This window comes from Procambarus clarkii, chromosome 6 (assembly GCF_040958095.1).
Source record: "Procambarus clarkii isolate CNS0578487 chromosome 6, FALCON_Pclarkii_2.0, whole genome shotgun sequence".
In the NCBI taxonomy this organism is placed as follows: Eukaryota; Metazoa; Arthropoda; class Malacostraca; order Decapoda; family Cambaridae; genus Procambarus; species Procambarus clarkii.
This window is the reverse complement of record NC_091155.1, coordinates 14,255,055-14,275,054: the sequence shown is the minus strand read 5'-3', so window position 1 is coordinate 14,275,054 and position 20,000 is coordinate 14,255,055. Positions and strand designations below refer to the sequence as shown.

At 46.1% G+C, this 20,000-nt stretch overlaps 1 protein-coding gene across 1 annotated transcript in view; it reads left to right on the top strand.

The window, feature by feature from the left end:
- LOC123753638 (uncharacterized) overlaps window positions 1-20,000 on the top strand; it is an 80,289-nt gene that overhangs the window by 22,226 nt on the left and 38,063 nt on the right. Inside the window, exon 2 of the mRNA XM_069310046.1 lies at window positions 6,992-7,823. Within this exon, the coding sequence (XP_069166147.1) occupies window positions 7,394-7,823 (430 nt within the window). The 5' untranslated portion in view covers window positions 6,992-7,393. The remainder of the gene's footprint in view (window positions 1-6,991; window positions 7,824-20,000) is intronic.

Genomic DNA, 20,000 nt, shown 5'->3' with positions numbered 1-20,000 from the left:
GGGGATGGTAGTTGAGGTGATGGGCCTGCACGAGAGGCCCACTCTGTGGCACAGCGTGTAAAATTGGGATCATGTACACCTGCCAGCTGATGTAAGTGGGCAGGTAGAATTTCCTTCACAAGGTCGTCGGATGCTGATAAGGAGGACAGGAACGCTGGAACAGCGATTTGCGTTGTTGTTCGAACTCCGAGGCCCCCAAGTCTTACGGGAAGAGAGGCTTGTTTCCACTGTAGGTCATCAAGAGAGAGGTTAAGGGCTTTTTCTAGCATTGATTTCAGTAACCGGTCATACTCACTTAGTTTTTGGTTACTGTAAGATGGTGAACACCTCAGAAAGTAGGTTAACCTGGGGAGGGACAGACATCTGGTGATGAGGTAGAGTGCATCATGAGCATCAGTATCCTCAATCCTCCCATCCATCCTCTTAAGGTCGGCGATTTTCTTATCAAGGACCTCATCGATGGCTTTCAACCCCAGGGGAGCTCCTAGGAGTGTGCTGTCTTCAGGTTTAGTTTTATGGATATTTGGCAGAAGACCCTCTATTCTCTCTACGATGCCCTGGTTGGAACATATTATTTCACATTTAGAAGGGTTCAGGATGAGGCCTAAAACTGCACCTTGCTCCTGGATTTTTCTGATGTCCTCCAGGAGGGAGTCTTGGGTACCAGCTAGGGTTACCTTGCCTTGCCTTACCTTGAGGAGCTTCCGGGGCTTAGCGTCCCCGTGGCCCGGTCGTCAACCAGGCCTCCTGGTGCCATCAAGGTACCATCATCCAAGAACCAGATGTTAAGCTCGCTGGACAGGACCTCTGTGACTTGTTTGATGACTAAACAGATAAGGAGAGGAGCAAGGGGGTCACCCTGTTGGACGCCTTCTCGCGAGTCAATTTCCTATTCGCCAGAAAGGAGCTTTCGATCCATACTGTAGCATTGACTGTACAAAAGGGTAGAGGGAAGGGAAATGACTGAACCACACGGAGTACAGCATCCCTCCGCACCAAATTGAAGGCATTTTTGAAATCTAACTTGATTAGGGGCCTTTTCGTCTGTGATGTTGGCGATGAAGGCTCGAGTTGCATGGGCTGCCGCCTAGCACCCTTGTTGCATGCCGAACCCGAACTGTTTTGGCTTTAAGACACAGCAGCTATCTTAACTCCCAAGGAACTATTTACTGGTAGTCGAGCAGCAGTGCAGTAGACTACTTGGCCGGGCGACTGCCCAACCTGTCCTCTTAAAAAGAACGTCGCTTTTGCCCGTATGGCCGAATATGGACGTAATTTGAAAATGAAAAAAAAAAGAAAATAAATTTGGGATTTTTTTTTCAACAACAGTAAGTTAAGGGTCCTCTGATAGGTTAGGTGGGCAGGAAATTCTCATAAAGTTTCAAAACGGTATGAAAAACGATAATGGAAAGAATCCTTTTCTAAGCTGGCCGAGTAAGCCGGATGACTCGAACAGAAAACGGAACAGTTCGTCACTTTTGTGAGTCGATTTCATTTCAAATTACGTCCAAATTTGGCCATAGTGCCGCGCATACCAGCGAAAAGTGACGTTATTTTTAAGAGGACGGGTTGGGGGCAGCACCCCCCCCCACCTCTCTCAGCTCCACCATCTCACCAGCTAATGTTAAGACTCACGGACTGACGCAACGCACTTAGGCAGAGTTTGTGTCTGTGGTTGCCTCAGGCCTGGCGGCTGCCACCCTTATGGGTGAGGCAATAATGTAGTTTGCCACACCATAAGGAGTGAACAAATCCACAAGGGCCGTGACGAGGATTCGAACCTGCGTCCGGGAGGTTCGAATCCTCGTCACGGCCCCTTGTGGATTTGTTCATTTGATGCATCACGTTAGTGTGATCTCTGTGTGTGACCATAAGGAGTGGTCAAACCCCGGAACTCCCAGTTCCTGCGACGGCGCTGGAACCAATCGTATTGGCGTTCGCCTTTCCATTGGGGACTTTCAGCGCCGTGGAGAGAGGGGGAGGACCTGCTGCTTGGGTAACAGCTTCTCCTCCATATCAACCTACCCCTGGCTTTCCGCCCTAGTGAGGCCACTCCAGAGCACACCACCATAGTCTCCTGAGATTGATGGATGCCTACTAATGTAGTTCGCTTGTTTGACCTCCAAGGGCCAGATTCACGAACGCACTTACGCAAGCACTTACGAACGTGTCCATCTTTCCTCAATCTTTGACGGCTTTTGTTACATTTATTAAACAGTTTACAAGCATGAAAACTTCCCAGTCAACTGTTGTTATTGTTATAAACAGCCTCCTGGTGCTTCGGAGCTCATTAACTGTTTAATAATTGTAAACAAAGCCGCCAAAGATTGAGAAAAGATGTACAGGTTCGTAAGTGTTTGCGTAACTTCTTCGTGAATCTGGCCTCCAGGCTAGTTACTGGAGGTAGGAACCACCATCCTTGAGGTCAGCAACCGGGGGTTCGGGTCGTGGCTGAACTAGAGGTCATCATTGTCGAACTCACACACAAATCACACTGAATATATTAATGAGAAAATCCACCAGGGCTGTGACGTAGGCTCGAACCTGGGTCGCTGGTTCGCCCCCACCTCATAGTCCTGGTGGATTTTTTTTTAATTTAAATAAATAATATCAAATTAACATTATTGAAAGTGTTGCAGCACTTGGTGACATTTGGCATCTCTTCGTGTTGCATATACCTTGAGGTGCTTCCGGGGCTTAGCGTCCCCGCGGCCCGGTCGTCGACCAGGTCTCCTGGTCGACGTCAAATTGCGTCAAACGTTGCAACAAATAACTGAGTTACAGTTGTTTTGAATTTTGAATTCATATGTTCATCAGTAAGGTGAAGATAAAGCTGTTTTTTTTATTATTGTTATTTTTATACCACAGACGTGGCCGGGCATTTACAATGCTAACCAATATATATATATATATATATATATATATATATATATATATATATATATATATATATATATATATATATATATATATATATATATATATATATATACACACACACATTTTCTTCTGTCTTCCATGGACAGGGTGAGAGATGTGTTAAACATATAGTTCAAGAGTTTATTGAACACTCAACCACAGAAGGTGATTCGGTGCTTTTAAAATGCTAAGCTAACCTGACGCTGTTGATATGTTAAATGTTGCTTGCAGAAATGAACTGTTCACAGGCATATGGGCTTTCATACATGGAAATAATCATTGAACAAACTTTTGATCCTGGAATATTCTTTTTTCCCCTTTTTATTAATAACTATTTGCCACCACAAGCACTCAAAAACTCGCACTTAAACAGAATCAAATTCCAATCAATATAAGTGAAGAAAATTTGGCACGACATTACTTCAATGCTTTGGGGGGGTCGGGGGTGGGGGGCGGGTAGAGATATCAGCCTAAAACTCTTTATATGTATGTAGGTTATCTTGAGGTTATCTTGAGATGATTTCGGGGCTTTTTAGTGTCCCCGCGGCCCGGTCCTCGACCAGGCCTCCACCCCCAGGAAGCAGCCCGTGACAGCTGACTAACACCCAGGTACCTATTTTACTGCTAGGTACCAGGGGGCATAGGGTGAAAGAAACTCTGCCCCATTGTTTCTCGCCGGTGCCTGGGATCGAACCCAGGACCACAGGATCACAAGTCCAGCGTGCTGTCCGCTGGACTTGTGAATTGAAATAAATTATAAATAAATTTGGCAATTTTTTTTTCAACAACAGTAAGTTAAGGGTCCTCTGATAGGTTAGGTGGGGCAGGAAATTCTCATAAAGTTTCAAAACGTTATGAAATAACGTTAATTGAAAGTTTACTCTTCTAACCTTTCCGAGTAAGCCGGGCTACTCAAACAGAAAACATACGTCACTTTTGCGAGTCGATTTCATTTCAAATTACGTCCAAATGTGGCCATAGCACCGCGCATACGAGCCAAAAGTGACGATATTTTCAAGTTGTTGTTGTCATAGAATCAGCTACTCGGAACAAGTTCCAAGTAGCACGGGCTACGGTGAGCCAGTATATATATATTTTCAAGAGGACTTGGTTGCTTATATAGCCGTTCTGGCTTAGTGGTTTCTGCTGATAGTGATCTAACTTCAGCACAGGAGACCTTCATGACCCTGTAATGTCAGCCTGGGTCTCTTCCTTGACTATAGTTCACAGTCCGCTTGACAGTTGACATTAAAACTTTTCTTGCGTCGCTGTACAAAACCTCTATGAATATTGCAATGCAAATTGCAACAATCGTGGCGGGCGCTCACAGCTGTTGTGTTGTTTCTAGCCACACTCAGCGTCTAATTTGTTCAGTCAGCGTCTAATTTGTCCAGTCAGCGTCTAATTTGTCCAGTCAGCGTCTAATTTGTCCAGTCAGCGTCTAATTTGTCCAGTCAGCGTCTAATTTGTCCAGTCAGCGTCTAATTTGTCCAGTCAGCGTCTAATTTGTCCAGTCAGCGTCTAATTTGTCCAGTCAGCGTCTAATTTGTCCAGTCAGCGTCTAATTTGTCCAGTCAGCGTCTAATTTGTCCAGTCAGCGTCTAATTTGTCCAGTCAGCGTCTAATTTGTCCAGTCAGCGTCTAATTTGTCCAGTCAGCGTCTAATTTGTCCAGTCAGCGTCTAATTTGTCCAGTCAGCGTCTAATTTGTCCAGTCAGCGGCTAATTTGTCCAGACAGCGGCTAATTTGTCCAGTCAGCGGCTAATTTGTCCAGTCAGCGGCTAATTTGTCCAGTCAGCGGCTAATTTGTCCAGTCAGCGGCTAATTTGTCCAGTCAGCGGCTAATTTGTCCAGTCAGCGGCTAATTTGTCCAGTCAGCGGCTAATTTGTCGAGTCAGCGGCTAATTTGTCCAGTCAGCGTCTAATTTGTCCAGTCAGCGTCTAATTTGTCCAGTCAGCGTCTAATTTGTCCAGTCAGCGTCTAATTTGTCCAGTCAGCGTCTAATTTGTCAAGTCAGCATCTAATTTATTCAGTTAGTGGCTAATTTGTCCAGTCAGCGGCTAATTTGTCCAGTCAGCGTCTAATTTGTCCAGTCAGCGTCTAATTTGTCCAGTCAGCGTCTAATTTGTCCAGTCAGCGTCTAATTTGTCCAGTCAGCGTCTAATTTGTCCAGTCAGCGGCTAATTTGTCCAGTCAGCGGCTAATTTGTCCAAGGGTTTCCTGCCCAACTCACCAAGATGTCAACACTTGTTATTGTCCCAATTATCTCTTATCACTTCCACTAACTGCTGTAAATTGCATAGTTTCACCAACCGGCTTAATTCATGCCTTGTTGTGATAATTACTTGCCTGTCATCAACACCATTTATGCAAATTGCAAGTTGTGATAGATCTTGAGATGATTTCGGGGCTTTAGTGTCCCCGCGGCCCGGTCCCCGACCAGGCCTCCACCACCCCCAGGAAGCAGCCCGTGACAGCTGACTAACACCCAGGTACCTATTTTACTGCTAGGTAACAGGGGGGCATAGGGTGAAAGAAACTCTGCCCATTGTTTCTCGCCTGGGATCGAACCCAGGACCACAGGATCACAAGTCCAGCGTGCTGCCCGCTCGGCCGACCGGCTCCCTCGATGCATCAGTTACTTTTGCAACTTTACTCCATTTTCTATTGCAACTGTAAAGCCCAATTTAATTTCTCCTTCAGTTTGTTAGTACACTGGAAACACAACCCCGAAACTGGTTGTATCTTCCGGTTGTTACAACTTGTAATAAAGTTGTTACAACTTGTAATAAAGTTGTTACAACTTGTAATAAAGTTGTTACAACTTGTAATAAAGTTGTTACAACTTGTAATAAAGTTGTTACAACTTGTAATAAAGTTGTTACAACTTGTAATAAAGTTGTTACAACTTGTAATAAAGTTGTTACAACTTGTAATAAAGTTGTTACAACTTGTAATAAAGTTGTTACAACTTGGCTTAACGTGTTTATGACGTATTGGAACGTTGTTACAACGTGCTATATTGGTTGTTATAACTGGTTAGGTGGTATTAAAACTTGTTCCAACGTTGTACCAACGTCGTAGTTTCGGTGTGTGTTTGGCGGGTTATATTCTGGTACTTCACAGAGTTAACACTCGCTCGGTGATGTACTGGTGACCACACAGAGTTAACACTCGCTCGGTGATGTACTGGTGACCACACAGAGTTAACACTCGCTCGGTGATGTACTGGTGACCACACAGAGTTAACACTCGCTCGGTGATGTACTGGTGACCACACAGAGTTAACACTCGCTCGGTGATGTACTGGTGACCACACAGAGTTAACACTCGCTCGGTGATGTACTGGTGACCACAATTAACATAATATTGGACTACTGTTGACCATCAGTCGAGGCCCTGTCACCTGCCTCGGGGAGCCGGTCGGCCGAGCGGACAGCACACTGGACTTGTGATCCTGTGGTCTTGGGTTCGATCCCAGGCGCCGGCGAGAAACAATGGGCAGAGTTTCTTTCACTCTATGCCCCCTGTTACCTAGCAGTAAAATAGGTGCCTGGGTGTTAGTCAGCTGTCACGGGCTGCTTCCTGGGGGTGGAGGCCTGGTCGAGGACCGGGCCGCGGGGACACTAAAGCGCCGAAATCATCTCAAGATAACCTCAAGAAGCCTCGCTAGGAGGGCCCTCAATACACGCAACACTGCAATTTGGTAATGCATATTGTGTACTCGTAACTTAAACATTGTTGTGTGATTGTAGCGACGAGGTGGCTGCTGGCTCTTCGAAAGCGCCAAGCCACTGGGAAAGGATCGGCATAAGAATGTGGGATGGGACGGGGGAAAGGAATGGTGCCCAACCACTTGTGGACGGTCTCGGGGGATTAAACACAGACCTGCATGAAGCCAGACCCTCGCTCTCCCGTCCAACCCCAAGTGGTTGGGCATCAAAGGACATGAGATGAAGTAACTATCCTCCAGTTCTGCAACACGGTGGGGGGGGGGGTGTTGCCCCCCGCGTAGTGGGGGCGCTATGGACGGCTGTCAGCGGGGGTCTAATAGTCTGTATTGCTTTACAGGAAAAGTGTGTGTGTGATAGTGGAGGTGACAGGTCCAGTAGGGCGCCGACCTATGTGTAAAGGAAATTTGTGCCTTAAGTACTTCGTGAAAGGAGAATTGTAAACAATGTCTTGTGTGGCCTGGCAGATCGCCGCCTGACGCTTAGTAACTATCGTCGTCAACCACCACCCAACAGTTTTCCTGAGCGCTGTGCGGCGAGTGTGGAATATGGTGACCGCTCTCCACTACCGTTCCCGGACGCGGCCAGGTGTGTGGCGCCGTTGTTAGCTTGGTGTGACAGGCGTTCCTCGACATAACAGGCAGTCATGAGGTGGCCATGTCACTCCGGAGGTGGCCATGTCACTCCCTGGGCCGCATGAGTGACGCCACACCCACCCACCGCCCCATTCATCAAGGTGAAGATGGAGAAAGTCGAGAAAAAACTCACCAGATTCCGCGCCACGCTCAAAAACAAACGGAAACTCTCGCTGCCTGTTTTTATAAACCAGTTCCAGCAACAGTGGGCCGAACAACAGGCCGGACCAGCCAATGACAGTGGCGGAGGGCTAGAAGTAGGCGTGGCCTCCTCTTCGGGATCGTCCTTCGGGAGCCTGACATCTATCCCTCCGGTCCTGGAGAAGGAGAGTCGCCTGGTCATGTCTCCGACGAATCTCAACCTGGCATTTCAACTCGACTTCGGCAAAGAGCGGCTGTCGAGCAGTGGCGGCGGCTCGCCCTACTCGACCCTAGGCCACACTAGCCTCGTCACCTCTGTGTCGTCACCAGGGGGTACCACTCAGCTTGTTGTGGCTGGCACGCCGTCATACCCGACCGTGCGGCTCAACCTTCCAGGTGAGAATATGGTGCCTTAGCTCATTCTTACCCACTTCCAGGTGAGTATACATGTGTCTCACCTCATGTATACTCCATCCAGCACCCTCCATGTTGTCCTCATTCTCTCACATGATCACCTAATGTCTATAATATTGCAACGTGTGAACAAATCCACAAGGGCCGTGACGAGGATTCGAACCTGCGTCCGGGAGCATCCCAGAAGCTGCCTTGATCGACTGAGCTACCGACAGCTACTGAATGCAACACGCAATTGGGATTTCTGTGTGTGTGGTAACTTATATTTTTGCAACGAATGCAATATTTTTTTTGGTCGGGGTTTCTGTGGATATGTTGATTGAAAGGTCAGAGAAGTTGTAGCCTTGTTTCCTCCACACCTTTCATTTTATCATTCTGTGCCTTGACTTATCGTATTCTTAGATAAGTGAATATATAGGAATGAGTTGATATTCTTGTGTCTACAGGACGCCAGACACGGGAGAATGATGGGCATAGCTTTATGGAAGTAGTGTGAGTGACTCCTGGTTGTAGGTCCTGTTGAATAGGGGTGGTGGTGTAGGTCCTGTTACATAGGTGTTGGTGGTGTAGGTCCTGTTAACACAGGTGGTGGTGGTGTAGGTCCTGTTAACACAGGTGGTGGTGGTGTAGGTCCTGTTAACACAGGTGGTGGTGGTGTTGGTCCTGTTAACACAGGTGGTGGTGGTGTAGGTCCTGTTAACACAGAAGGTGGTGGTGTAGGTCCTGTTAACACAGGTGGTGGTGGTGTAGGTCCTGTTACACAGAAGGTTGTGGTGTTGGTCCTGTTAACACAGGTGGTGGTGGTGCAGGTCCTGTTAACACAGGTGGTGGTGGTGTAGGTCCTGTTAACACAGGTGGTGGTGGTGGTGTTGGTCCTGTTAACACAGGAGGTGGTGGTGGTGTTGGTCCTATAAAACGGTCCGTTACAGCAGTTCCCCTCTGATCTTTCTCGACAGGTTCTGAAATCTGTCAAAGTTGAAGCGAGTGGAATATTAGTTTTTTTCCTTAACGTCAGAAGTAGATCCTTCAGAGGTGTTTGTTAACGTGTATATGTTCTTCCCGAGCGCCAGAAGAACTGTGTTACTATGTACAGTATATGTGTATACAGATACATATGTATGTATGTTATATCTTAGAGAAAATAGTGTGGAAAGGGCAAGGTCTCAAAGCTTGAAGTTCAGACGGTGAACTTAAGTCTGAAGACTTTAAGTTCTTCAAGTAACTTGTAACATTTGAATGTCAGGAGTTCTTCCCAACTGTCTAGCTGACAGTGGATGGTTCTAATTGTACAGCTGACAGTGGATGGTTCTAATTGTACAGCTGACAGTGGATGGTTCTAATTGTACAGCTGGCAGTGTGTGGTTCTAATTGTACAGCTGACAGTGGATGGTTCTAATTGTACAGCTGACAGTGGATGGTTCTAATTGTACAGCTGACAGTGGGTGGTTCTAATTGTACAGCTGACAGTGGATGGTTCTAATTGTACAGCTGACAGTGGATGGTTCTAATTGTACAGCTGACAGTGGATGGTTCTAAGTGTACAGCTGACAGTGGATGGTTCTAATTGTACAGCTGACAGTGGATGGTTCTAATTGTACAGCTGACAGTGTGTGGTTCTAATTGTACAGCTGACAGTGGATGGTTCTAGCTGTACAGCTGACAGTGTGTGGTTCCAATTGTACAGCTGACAGTGTGTGGTTCCTAATTGTACAGCTGACAGTGGATGGTTCCAATTGTACAGCTGACAGTGTGTGGTTCCAATTGTACAGCTGACAGTGTGTGGTTCCAATTGTACAGCTGACAGTGTGTGGTTCTAATTGTACAGCTGACAGTGGATGGTTCCAATTGTACAGCTGACAGTGTGTGGTTCCAATTGTACAGCTGACAGTGTGTGGTTCCAATTGTACAGCTGACAGTGGATGGTTCCAATTGTACAGCTGACAGTGTGTGGTTCCAATTGTACAGCTGACAGTGTGTGGTTCCAATTGTACAGCTGACAGTGTGTGGTTCCAATTGTACAGCTGACAGTGGATGGTTCCAATTGTACAGCTGACAGTGTGTGGTTCCAATTGTACAGCTGACAGTGTGTGGTTCCAATTGTACAGCTGACAGTGTGTGGTTCTAATTGTACAGCTGACAGTGGATGGTTCTAATTGTACAGCTGACAGTGGATGGTTCTAATTGTGCAGCTGACAGTGGATGGTTCTAATTGTACAGCTGACAGTGGATGGTTCTAATTGTACAGCTGACAGTGTGTGGTTCTAATTGTACAGCTGACAGTGTGTGGTTCCAATTGTACAGCTGACAGTGTGTGGTTCTAATTGTACAGCTGGCAGTGTGTGGTTCTAATTTTACAGCTGACAGTGGATGGTTCCAATTGTACAGCTGACAGTGGATGGTTCTAATTGTACAGCTGACAGTGTGTGGTTCTAATTGTACAGCTGGCAGTGTGTGGTTCTAATTGTACAGCTGACAGTGGATGGTTCCAATTGTACAGCTGACAGTGTGTGGTTCCAATTGTACAGCTGGCAGTGTGTGGTTCCAATTGTACAGCTGACAGTGTGTGGTTCCAATTGTACAGCTGACAGTGTGTGGTTCTAATTGTACAGCTGACAGTGTAGTGGTTCTAATTGTACAGCTGGCAGTGTATGGTTCTAATTGTACAGCTGGCAGTGTATGGTTCTAATTGTACAGCTGGCAGTGTATGGTTCTAATTGTACAGCTGGCAGTGTATGGTTCTAATTGTACAGCTGGCAGTGTGTGGTTCCAATTGTACAGCTGACAGTGTGTGGTTCTAATTGTACAGCTGACAGTGTATGGTTCTAATTGTACAGCTGGCAGTGTATGGTTCCAATTGTACAGCTGGCAGTGTATGGTTCTAATTGTACAGCTGGCAGTGTATGGTTCCAATTGTACAGCTGGCAGTGTATGGTTCTAATTGTACAGCTGGCAGTGTATGGTTCCAATTGTACAGCTGACAGTGGATGGTTCCAATTCTACGTCTGAAAGTGGATGGTTTAACCAAATTTCATGAATAATACCGAAAAGTTTCTCTACAGACAGGAATATATTGGGAAGATGGCAACCCATTCTTCCAATTGACAGTACGGTTTAATACTAAGTGTAATAAGTACATTTCCTGACTGTCATACATAGTACATAATTGCACTTATGGGGCTGTTACATTTATCTCCCCATTTATTCTCGTTTTCTGTTAAGACACTTAGAATTAAGTTTTCAAGTTCAATTCGCTATACACAAGTTTTAAATATCAGGAATTACTTATTCAGTTTGATTAAACAATAAAGATTTTATATACAAAATTTGAAAATATCCTTATTTACTTTACAATTTATTGATATATTTTAGCTTTGTTTTATTAGTTTTATAAAACTGTAGTATCAATATAGCTATAGGTTAAGTACTAATTGTAATTAAGAAGCAATAAAATGCTTATCTTCAAACACTAAGAAGGTTAGGTTAGGTCGTGGTTTCCTATTCTGCTTTTCAGGTAAACTCAAATATTCACAATATATTTGACAGTACGGTTTAATACTAAGTGAAAATAAGTACAATTAGTACAAAATAAAAAGTACAAAATAAGTAAAAAGAAAATAAGTACAATTCCTGACTGTCATACATAGTACATAATTGCACTTACTTGTGTTATTACATTAACCACCCCCTTTCTAGAGGACAGGCTAGAAAATTTATAGATCCATTTCTGTAACCATTTGTTCGTTATAAATGGTCTCCACTATAGCGAGTTGCTTGAATACGTTTACCTAAACGTTTCCGACAAAAAGTGGACAGCATTATTGACCGCTCATGCAAGTGTTGCAAGTTGCAAAGGCAGATTATCAAGACGACGAACATCTTAAGACATCCTAAGTTCGATGTCATAAGACATCTTAAGTTCGTGACTGAATTCATGAGTGTTTCTTGTGAAAAGGTTTTTCAAAGTCAAGTTATTTCCTGGATTTGCAACTTTGCAAGAATATTGTAGTTATGTCAGCTGTGTTGTCTCGCTTTGCCACTACGTAAAAAATACAGCTGTGATATGGCTAGTTAGAATCGTGTCCTCACCCCCAGAGCAGTTATGCGAAGAGTTGTTGACTAATAGCGAAAATAGTTTGAGTGGTTCACTCCAGAACGTTGAAACGAACACGAATACACACACACGCACACAAACACACATGCACACACACTTTAGGGTAGATAAAGACCGGCTATTTAACACAAGGGGCACACGCACAAGGGGACACAGGTGGAAACTGAGTGCCCAAATGAGCCACAGAGATATTAGAAAGAACTTTTTTTAGTGTCAGAGTGGTTGACAAATGGAATGCATTAGGCAGTGATGTGGTGGAGGCTGACTCCATACACAGTTTCAAGTGTAGATATGATAGAGCCCAATAGGCTCAGGAACCTGTACACCAGTTGATTGACGGTTGAGAGGCGGGACCAAAGAGCCAGAGCTCAAACCCCGCAAGCACAACTAGTCGAGTACACATGTTCTCAGCGAACACCAACAACCCATGGGAACACGGGTGGAAGCTGGGAACTCAGATATAACATAGAGATGTAAGAAAGTTTTCCTGTAGCGTGAGGGTTATCTTGAGGCTATCTTGAGGTTATCTTGAGATGATTTCGGGGTTTTTAGTGTCCCCGCGGCCCGGTCCTCGACCAGGCCTCCACCCCCAGGAAGCAGCCGGTGACAGCTGACTAACACCCAGGTACCTATTTTACTGCTAGGTAACAGGGGCATAGGGTGAAAGAAACTCTGCCCCATTGTTTCTCGCCGGCGCCTGGGATCGAACCCAGGACCACAGGATCACAAGTCCAGCGTGTTGTCCGCTCGGCCGACCGGCTCTCCGGGTAGTTGGGGATAAGGGAATGGACTAAAGGAACAGGTTGTGGAAGAAAAGTCTATTCATCATTTGAAAAGTAGATATGATAAGGAAATGTGCCGCCAGTGTTGGGAGTGCCGCCAGTGTTGGGAGTGCCGCCAGTGTTGGGAGTGCCGCCAGTGTTGGGAGTGCCGCCAGTGTTGGGAGTGCCGCCAGTGTTGGGAGTGCCGCCAGTGTTGGGAGTGCCGCCAGTGTTGGGAGTGCCGCCAGTGTTGGGAGTGCCGCCAGTGTTGGGAGTGCCGCCAGTGTTGGGAGTGCCGCCAGTGTTGGGAGTGCCGCCAGTGTTGGGAGTGCCGCCAGTGTTGGGAGTGCCGCCAGTGTTGGGAGTGCCGCCAGTGTTGGGAGTGCCGCCAGTGTTGGGAGTGCCGCCAGTGTTGGGAGTGCCGCCAGTGTTGGGAGTGCCGCCAGTGTTGGGAGTGCCGCCAGTGTTGGGAGTGCCGCCAGTGTTGGGAGTGCCGCCAGTGTTGGGAGTGCCGCCAGTGTTGGGAGTGCCGCCAGTGTTGGGAGTGCCGCCAGTGTTGGGAGTGCCGCCAGTGTTGGGAGTGCCGCCAGTGTTGGCAGTGCCGCCAGTGTTGGCAGTGCCACCAGTGTTGGCAGTGCCACCAGTGTTGGCAGTGCCACCAGTGTTGGGAGTGCCGCCAGTGTTGGGAGTGCCGCCAGTGTTGGGAGTGCCACCAGTGTTGGGAGTGCTGGTAACAATGGTGGGGTGGGGGTACGGGAGAGAGATCGATTACCGCGCCTCCCAAGTGCTGGGCTTCCCTTGTAACTCAAGAATATACTCTACTCTCAAAGATGGCGCCCCTATCGATTTGTGCGTGCGTGCGCGTGCGTGCGTGCGCGTGCGTGTATTCGCCTATTTGTGTCTGCAGGATCGAGCATTGACTCTTGGATCCCGTCTTTCCAGCCATCGGTTGTTTACAACAATAACTCCTGTCCCATTTCCCTATCATATCTAGTTTTAAAATTATGAATAGTATTTGCTTCCACAACCTGTTCCTGAAATGCATTCCATTTTCCCACTACTCTCACGCTAAAAGAAAACTTCCTAACATCTCTGTGACACATCTGAGTTTCAAGCTTCCATCCATGTCCCCTCGTTCTGTTACTATTCCGTGTGAACATTTCGTCTATGTCCACTCTGTCAATCCCTCTGAGTATCTTATACGTTCCTATCATGTCCCCCCTCTCCCTTCTTCTTTCTAGTGTCGTAAGGCACAGTTCCCTCAGGCGCTCCTCATACCCCATCCCTCGTTGCTCTGGGACGAGTCTCGCTGCAAACTTCTAAACCTTTTCCAGTTTCCTTATGTGTTTCTTCAGGTGGGGACTCCATGATGAGGCGGCATACTCTAAGACTGGCCTTACGTAGGCAGTGTAAAGCTCCCTAAATGCCTCCTTACTTAGGTTTCTGAATGATGTTCTATCTTTTGCCAGTGTAGAGTACGCTGCTGTCGTTATCCTATTTATATGTGCCTCAGGAGATAGATTAGGTGTTACGTCCACCCCCAGGTCTCTTTCGCGCGTCGTCACAGGTAGGCTGTTCCCCTTCATTGTGAACTGTCCCTTTGGTCTCCTATCACCTAGTCCCATTTTCATAACTTTACATTTGCTCGTGTTGAACTCCAGTAGCCATTTCTCTGACCATCTCTGCAACCTGTTCAGGTCCTCTTGGAGGATCCTACAATCCTCATCTGTCACAACTCTTCTCATCAACTTTGCGTCATCCGCAAACATCGACATGTAGGACTCTACGCCTGTAAACATGTCGTTAACATATACAAGAAATAGAATTGGTCCCAGCAACGATCCTTGTGGTACTCCACTTGTTACTGTTCGCCAGTCCGACTTCTCGCCCCTTACCGTAACTCTTTGGCTCCTTCCTGTTAGGTAGTTCCTTATCCATGCTAGGACCTTTCCCCCCACCCCCGCCTGCCTCTCGAGCTTGAACAGCAGTCTCATGTGCGGTACTGTATCAAAGGCTTTTTGGCAGTCCAGAAAAATGCAGTCTGCCCAACCATCTCTGTCCTGTCTTATCCTCGTTATTTTATCATAGAATTCCAAGAAGGTTTGTTAGGCATAATTTCCCTGTCCAGAACCCATGTTGATGTTTGTTCACAAACCTAATGTTCTCCAGGTGTGCAACCAGTCGTAGCCTAATTATTCTTTCCAGTATTTTACAGGGGATGCTTGTCAGTGATACAGGTCTATAGTTAAGTGCCTCCTCCCTATCACCTTTCTTGAAGATAGGTACAACATTTGCAGATGGAATGTTGCCCAATTGTTCTTCCAGCAGTTGCCATTGCTGGGAGTGCCACCAGTGTTGAGTGCCACCAGTGTTGGCACTCACTGACGGACTAAAGCCATCAACCTGTATATCAATTAAACTATTACAAATAATTGCCAGGTGTGCAGTTGGCCAGATGTGGACTTGGCCAGGTGTGGACTTGGCCAGGTGTGGACTTGGCCAGGTGTGGACTTGGCCAGGTGTGGACTTGGCCAGGTGTGGACTTGGCCAGGTGTGGACTTGGCCAGGTGTGGACTTAAGACCCATCAACCTCGGGAGGGTCATTAAGACCACCACACAGCAACAGACCAATTACCAATTAGTATTATGCATTAGGGCTGAACCTCGTTTAAGACTGAAGTATACTGTATACAGTATACTTTATTATACCCAAGCTTGTGTATAATGTGTAGTATAATAAATACAGTATACCAGTATTGTATGTAGGAAGTATGTAGTCTCCTACAAGGGGGATATAGGAAACACAACGATGTATTTCCTTCAACAGAGACGTTGAACGCGAATGCGTTTAATCACCGATTACGTCTAACGAGGTGACAGACAGACAGACAGACATTTGTTGCGATAATAACTAACCTAACCGCCATGTTCTTTGGGTAAAAGTCAGCCCGTACTGAACAGCTTCCCCTGGCGGCGTTTGAATATTGCTTAATTGGTAGCGCTAACAACCTGGTTCGATAATTAACCTTCAATGGCAGGCATTGTTACGGTGTATGATGGTAGAGAGACTATGTACTTACTGCCAGATAAAGGTTTAACAAGGTCATTATCGCTTCAGTGTCACGGTACTGATAGCGTTTATACTGAATGGCGTGATCTGATACAGTGGGTGTATATCCTGCCGCCCCCCCCCCAGGGTAAATACAATACCCCAGGGTATTGTATTTACACTTATATGTGAGGATTTTAAGCACTACTGTATTACTGGTGGGAGTTTGATCCGTCTTATACCAGTCGTGTTATGAGGAGCGAGTCTGTCATTTAAGATTTGGTGTAAAGAGTTTTAGGTCAGTGGGATGGACTGGTTTATAGAGCTTGGTCACTCTGTGTAATTATCTAGTTTGTGCTTGCGGGGGTTGAGCTCTGGCTCTGTCGGCCCGCCTCTCAACTGTCACTCAAGCAACTGTTATTAACTACTGACTTTTTCACACACACACACACACACACACTTACACACACACGCACACACACGCACACACACACACACACACACACACACACACACACACACACACACACACACACACACACACACACACACACACACACACACACACACACACACACACACACACACACACACTATCTAGTTTTGTACGAAAAACGGGAATTATCAATCCAGGCAAATTGTTTGTATTTTGTGAATATAAATTATATAAATTGGATTTGTCGCATCTAATTTGGCTTTTCTCTGGTACGTAATGGTACTCTCCACGAGGGCCTGATGATACATGTACGTCACTTTATGGTGTATGGGGGGGGGCCTATGATACATATGTATCACAACCACATCAATAGATACATATCCTAGATAACTACCAATTCAAACCGACCGGTTAAACTTCCCGTGTTGACTTTCGTATCATCTTTGATATCTTCATGGGGGGTGCTGGTGGGTGTGTGTCTTTATAAATGATAACATTGCACGAACCATTGCACGAACCATTGCTTGCAACATGAACATTCACGGTGCAAGATTTGCCACTGCCTGGGGCGCTCGGTAGGTGAACTCCCCCCCCCCCCCCTAAGAATAGCATCAGTATATATATACATATTTTACACTACAGGGCCGTCGGCGTGTCGGCACTGGGTTATTCAGTGTGGCTAGGGTGATAGTTCAGGGTTCGGATCTCACTACCCACACTCAGCCCACACTACACCACCCATACACCACCCACACTCCCATACACAGTCTTCCATACACCCATACACACTCGCTATCGTATAGGCAAAGTGTGAAGGTATAGATATCCTCGTATACATGAAGAGTGTGTGTATATATTCTCTAATGTATACTCTACTAGCTATTTGCTCTAATACTCAAATTAATAAGAGCGAAAAAGAGTTAATCAATCTTATCTTGAGATGATTTCGGGGCTTTAGTGTCCCCGCGGCCCGGTCCTCGACCAGGCTTCCACCCCCAGGAAGCAGCCCGTGACAGCTGACTAACACCCAGGTACCTATTTTACTGCTAGGTAACGGGGGGGAATAGGGTGAAAGAAACTCTGCCCATTGTTTCTCGCCGGCGCCTGGGATCGAACCCAGGGCCACAGGATCACAAGTCCAGCGTGCTATCCGCTCCGCCGACCGGCTCCAAGACTTAAAGACTTGATACATCTCTCGCAGTTTTCATAATTTTGACAAATGGATTTGTTGACATATGTTCCACAAGGGACTTTCAGACTGTATAGTGGTGATAAATCTTTGCTGTAAATGCTCTGACTGTAAATTGTCAGTCTAATATGACGTCCATCTGATGTCAGTCTATGTGACGTCAGACGAACCAACGTTTCGTCCACATGTTGTCAAAGTTTTGGCCAATGTGACACGTTTCTCACCTATCAGAAACTTTTCTCTAGGTGAGAAAACTTTATCTTTTTCTCTCACCCAGAGTGGCGAGTAGATAAAGAGGCCCACAGGTTACAGGTGTGTGTGTTTAGTTACAGGTGTGTAGGTGGGAGGTAGTAGACCAGGCTGGGCAGCAGGTGTGGACCACTACCAGCAGGTGTGGGCCGTTACTAGCAAATGGAGTTACTACAACTGATCCTGGACGGCTGGTGGGGAATTTAGCGAATCATGAAATGATTTTTTGTACTCGGAAGATGGATCTCAGTTGGTAAGCGTATAGCTTCTCTTGTAGGGGAGAGATTGATGTTTTTATAGGGGTCATAACCTTACTGTGTAGGTGGGGGGGGGGGAGATGCTTTTGTAGCGTCTAGTTAGGTCCTAGTTACTGCTGCTTTTGTAGCGTCTAGTTAGGTCCTAGTTACTGGTACTTTTGTAGCGTCTAGTTAGGTCCTAGTTACTGCTGCTTTTGTAGCGTCTAGTTAGGTTCTAGTTACTGGTACTTTTGTAGCGTCTAGTTAGATCCTAGTTACTGCTGCTTTTGTAGCGTCTAGTTAGGTCCTAGTTCCTGCTGCTTTTGTAGTGTCAAGTAAGTCCTAGTTACTGTTGTTTTTGTAGCGTCAAGTTACTGCTGTACTTTTGTAGCGTCTAGTTAGGTCTAGTTACTGGTACTTTTGTAGCGTCAAGTTAGGTCCTAGTTACTGCTGCTTTTGTAGCGTCAAGTTAGGTCCTAGTTCCTGCTGCTTTTGTAGCGTCTAGTTAGGTCCTAGTTACTGGTACTTTTGTAGCGTCTAGTTAGGTCCTAGTTACTGGTACTTTGTAGCGTCTAGTTAGGTCCTAGTTACTGCTGCTTTTGTAGCGTCAAGTTAGGTCCTAGTTACTGCTGCTTTTGTAGCGTCTAGTTAGGTCCTAGTTACTGCGTACTTTTGTAGCGTCTAGTTAGGTCCTAGTTACTGCTGCTTTTGTAGCGTCAAGTTAGGTCCTAGTTACTGTTGTTTTTGTAGCGTCAAGTTAGGTCCTAGTTACTGTTGTTTTTGTAGCGTCAAGTTAGGTCCTAGTTACTGTTGTTTTTGTAGCGTCAAGTTAGGTCCTAGTTACTGCTGCTTTTGTAGCGTCAAGTTAGGTGCCTAGTTACTGCTGCTTTTGTAAGATCAGGATTGGTTAAGCTAGTTACTGTTGCTAGTTACTCTTTGTGTAACCACTGTGAATTCAAGCCTAACAATGCAGTGGTCACTAGCTCCAATAGGCCTCTTGTATTCTATTCTCTAAACATCTGCTTCATTTTGGGGAAATTTCCCAGTGTGATTCTGCTGGTAGATCGTCTCCTGTCTATCTTGGTGCTTGTAAGTGTTGGTCTGCGACGTCTAGCAGCTTTACCCTCCATGTCCCGTGACCAGCCGTGGGGGAGCAATGTTTTTCCAGTCAATTTCTGGGGGGTTGAAGTCCCTCAGTATTAGAATTTTTGCGCTTGTTGCCCATACCACTGTGGCTGGGTTTCCCAGTACCTTCAGACAATGCTACCACAATTTTTATGCACTGCAATGTTGCTATTTCTAGTAGATGCACTCATGTTGGTCAGTTCCCTCTGCTATTGTTAGTTCTTCAAGGCTACAGGGAAGCTGTAACAGCTGAGCTACTCCACCTGCCCCCTCTGTGCACTGTAACACTCCTTGTTACATGATAGCCTCTGTAATGCATTTTCTGTAATGCTTGGCAGTTTTGTTTCTGTGATAGCGATCATGTGCGGGTGTACTCGTGTCGCTCTTTCCTGTAATTCTACCGCATTATTAGCGATTCCATCTGCATTTGTGTACATTAATTTTGTGCTGCTCATAGTGGTTGTGGTGATTGAGGGAGGTGTGGTAGAGTTTGGAGTGGAGTGGTGTACTTACCTAGTTGTGCTTGCGGTGGTTGAGCTCTAGCTCTTTGGTCCCGCCTCTCAACCGTCAATCAACTGGTGTACAGGTTCCTGAGCCTATTGGGCTCTATCATGTCTACACTTGAAGCTGTGTATGGAGTCAGCCTCCACCACATCACTTCCTAATGCATTCCATTTGTCTACTACTCTGACACTGAAAAAATTCTTTCTAACGTCTCTATGGCTCATTTGGGCACTCAATTTCCACCTGTGTTCCCTAGTGTGTGTGCCCCTTGTGTTAAAAAGTTTACTTCATCTACCCTATCAATTCCCTTGAGAATCTTGAATGTGGTGATCATGTCCCCCCCCCTAACTCTTCTGTCTTCCAGCGAAGTGAGAGTAGTCTGGTGGCAAACCTTTGAACCTTTTCCAGTTTAGTCTTATGCTTGACTAGACTCCATGCTGGGGCTGCATACTCCAGGATTGGTCTGACATATGTGGTATACAAAGTTCTGAATGATTCC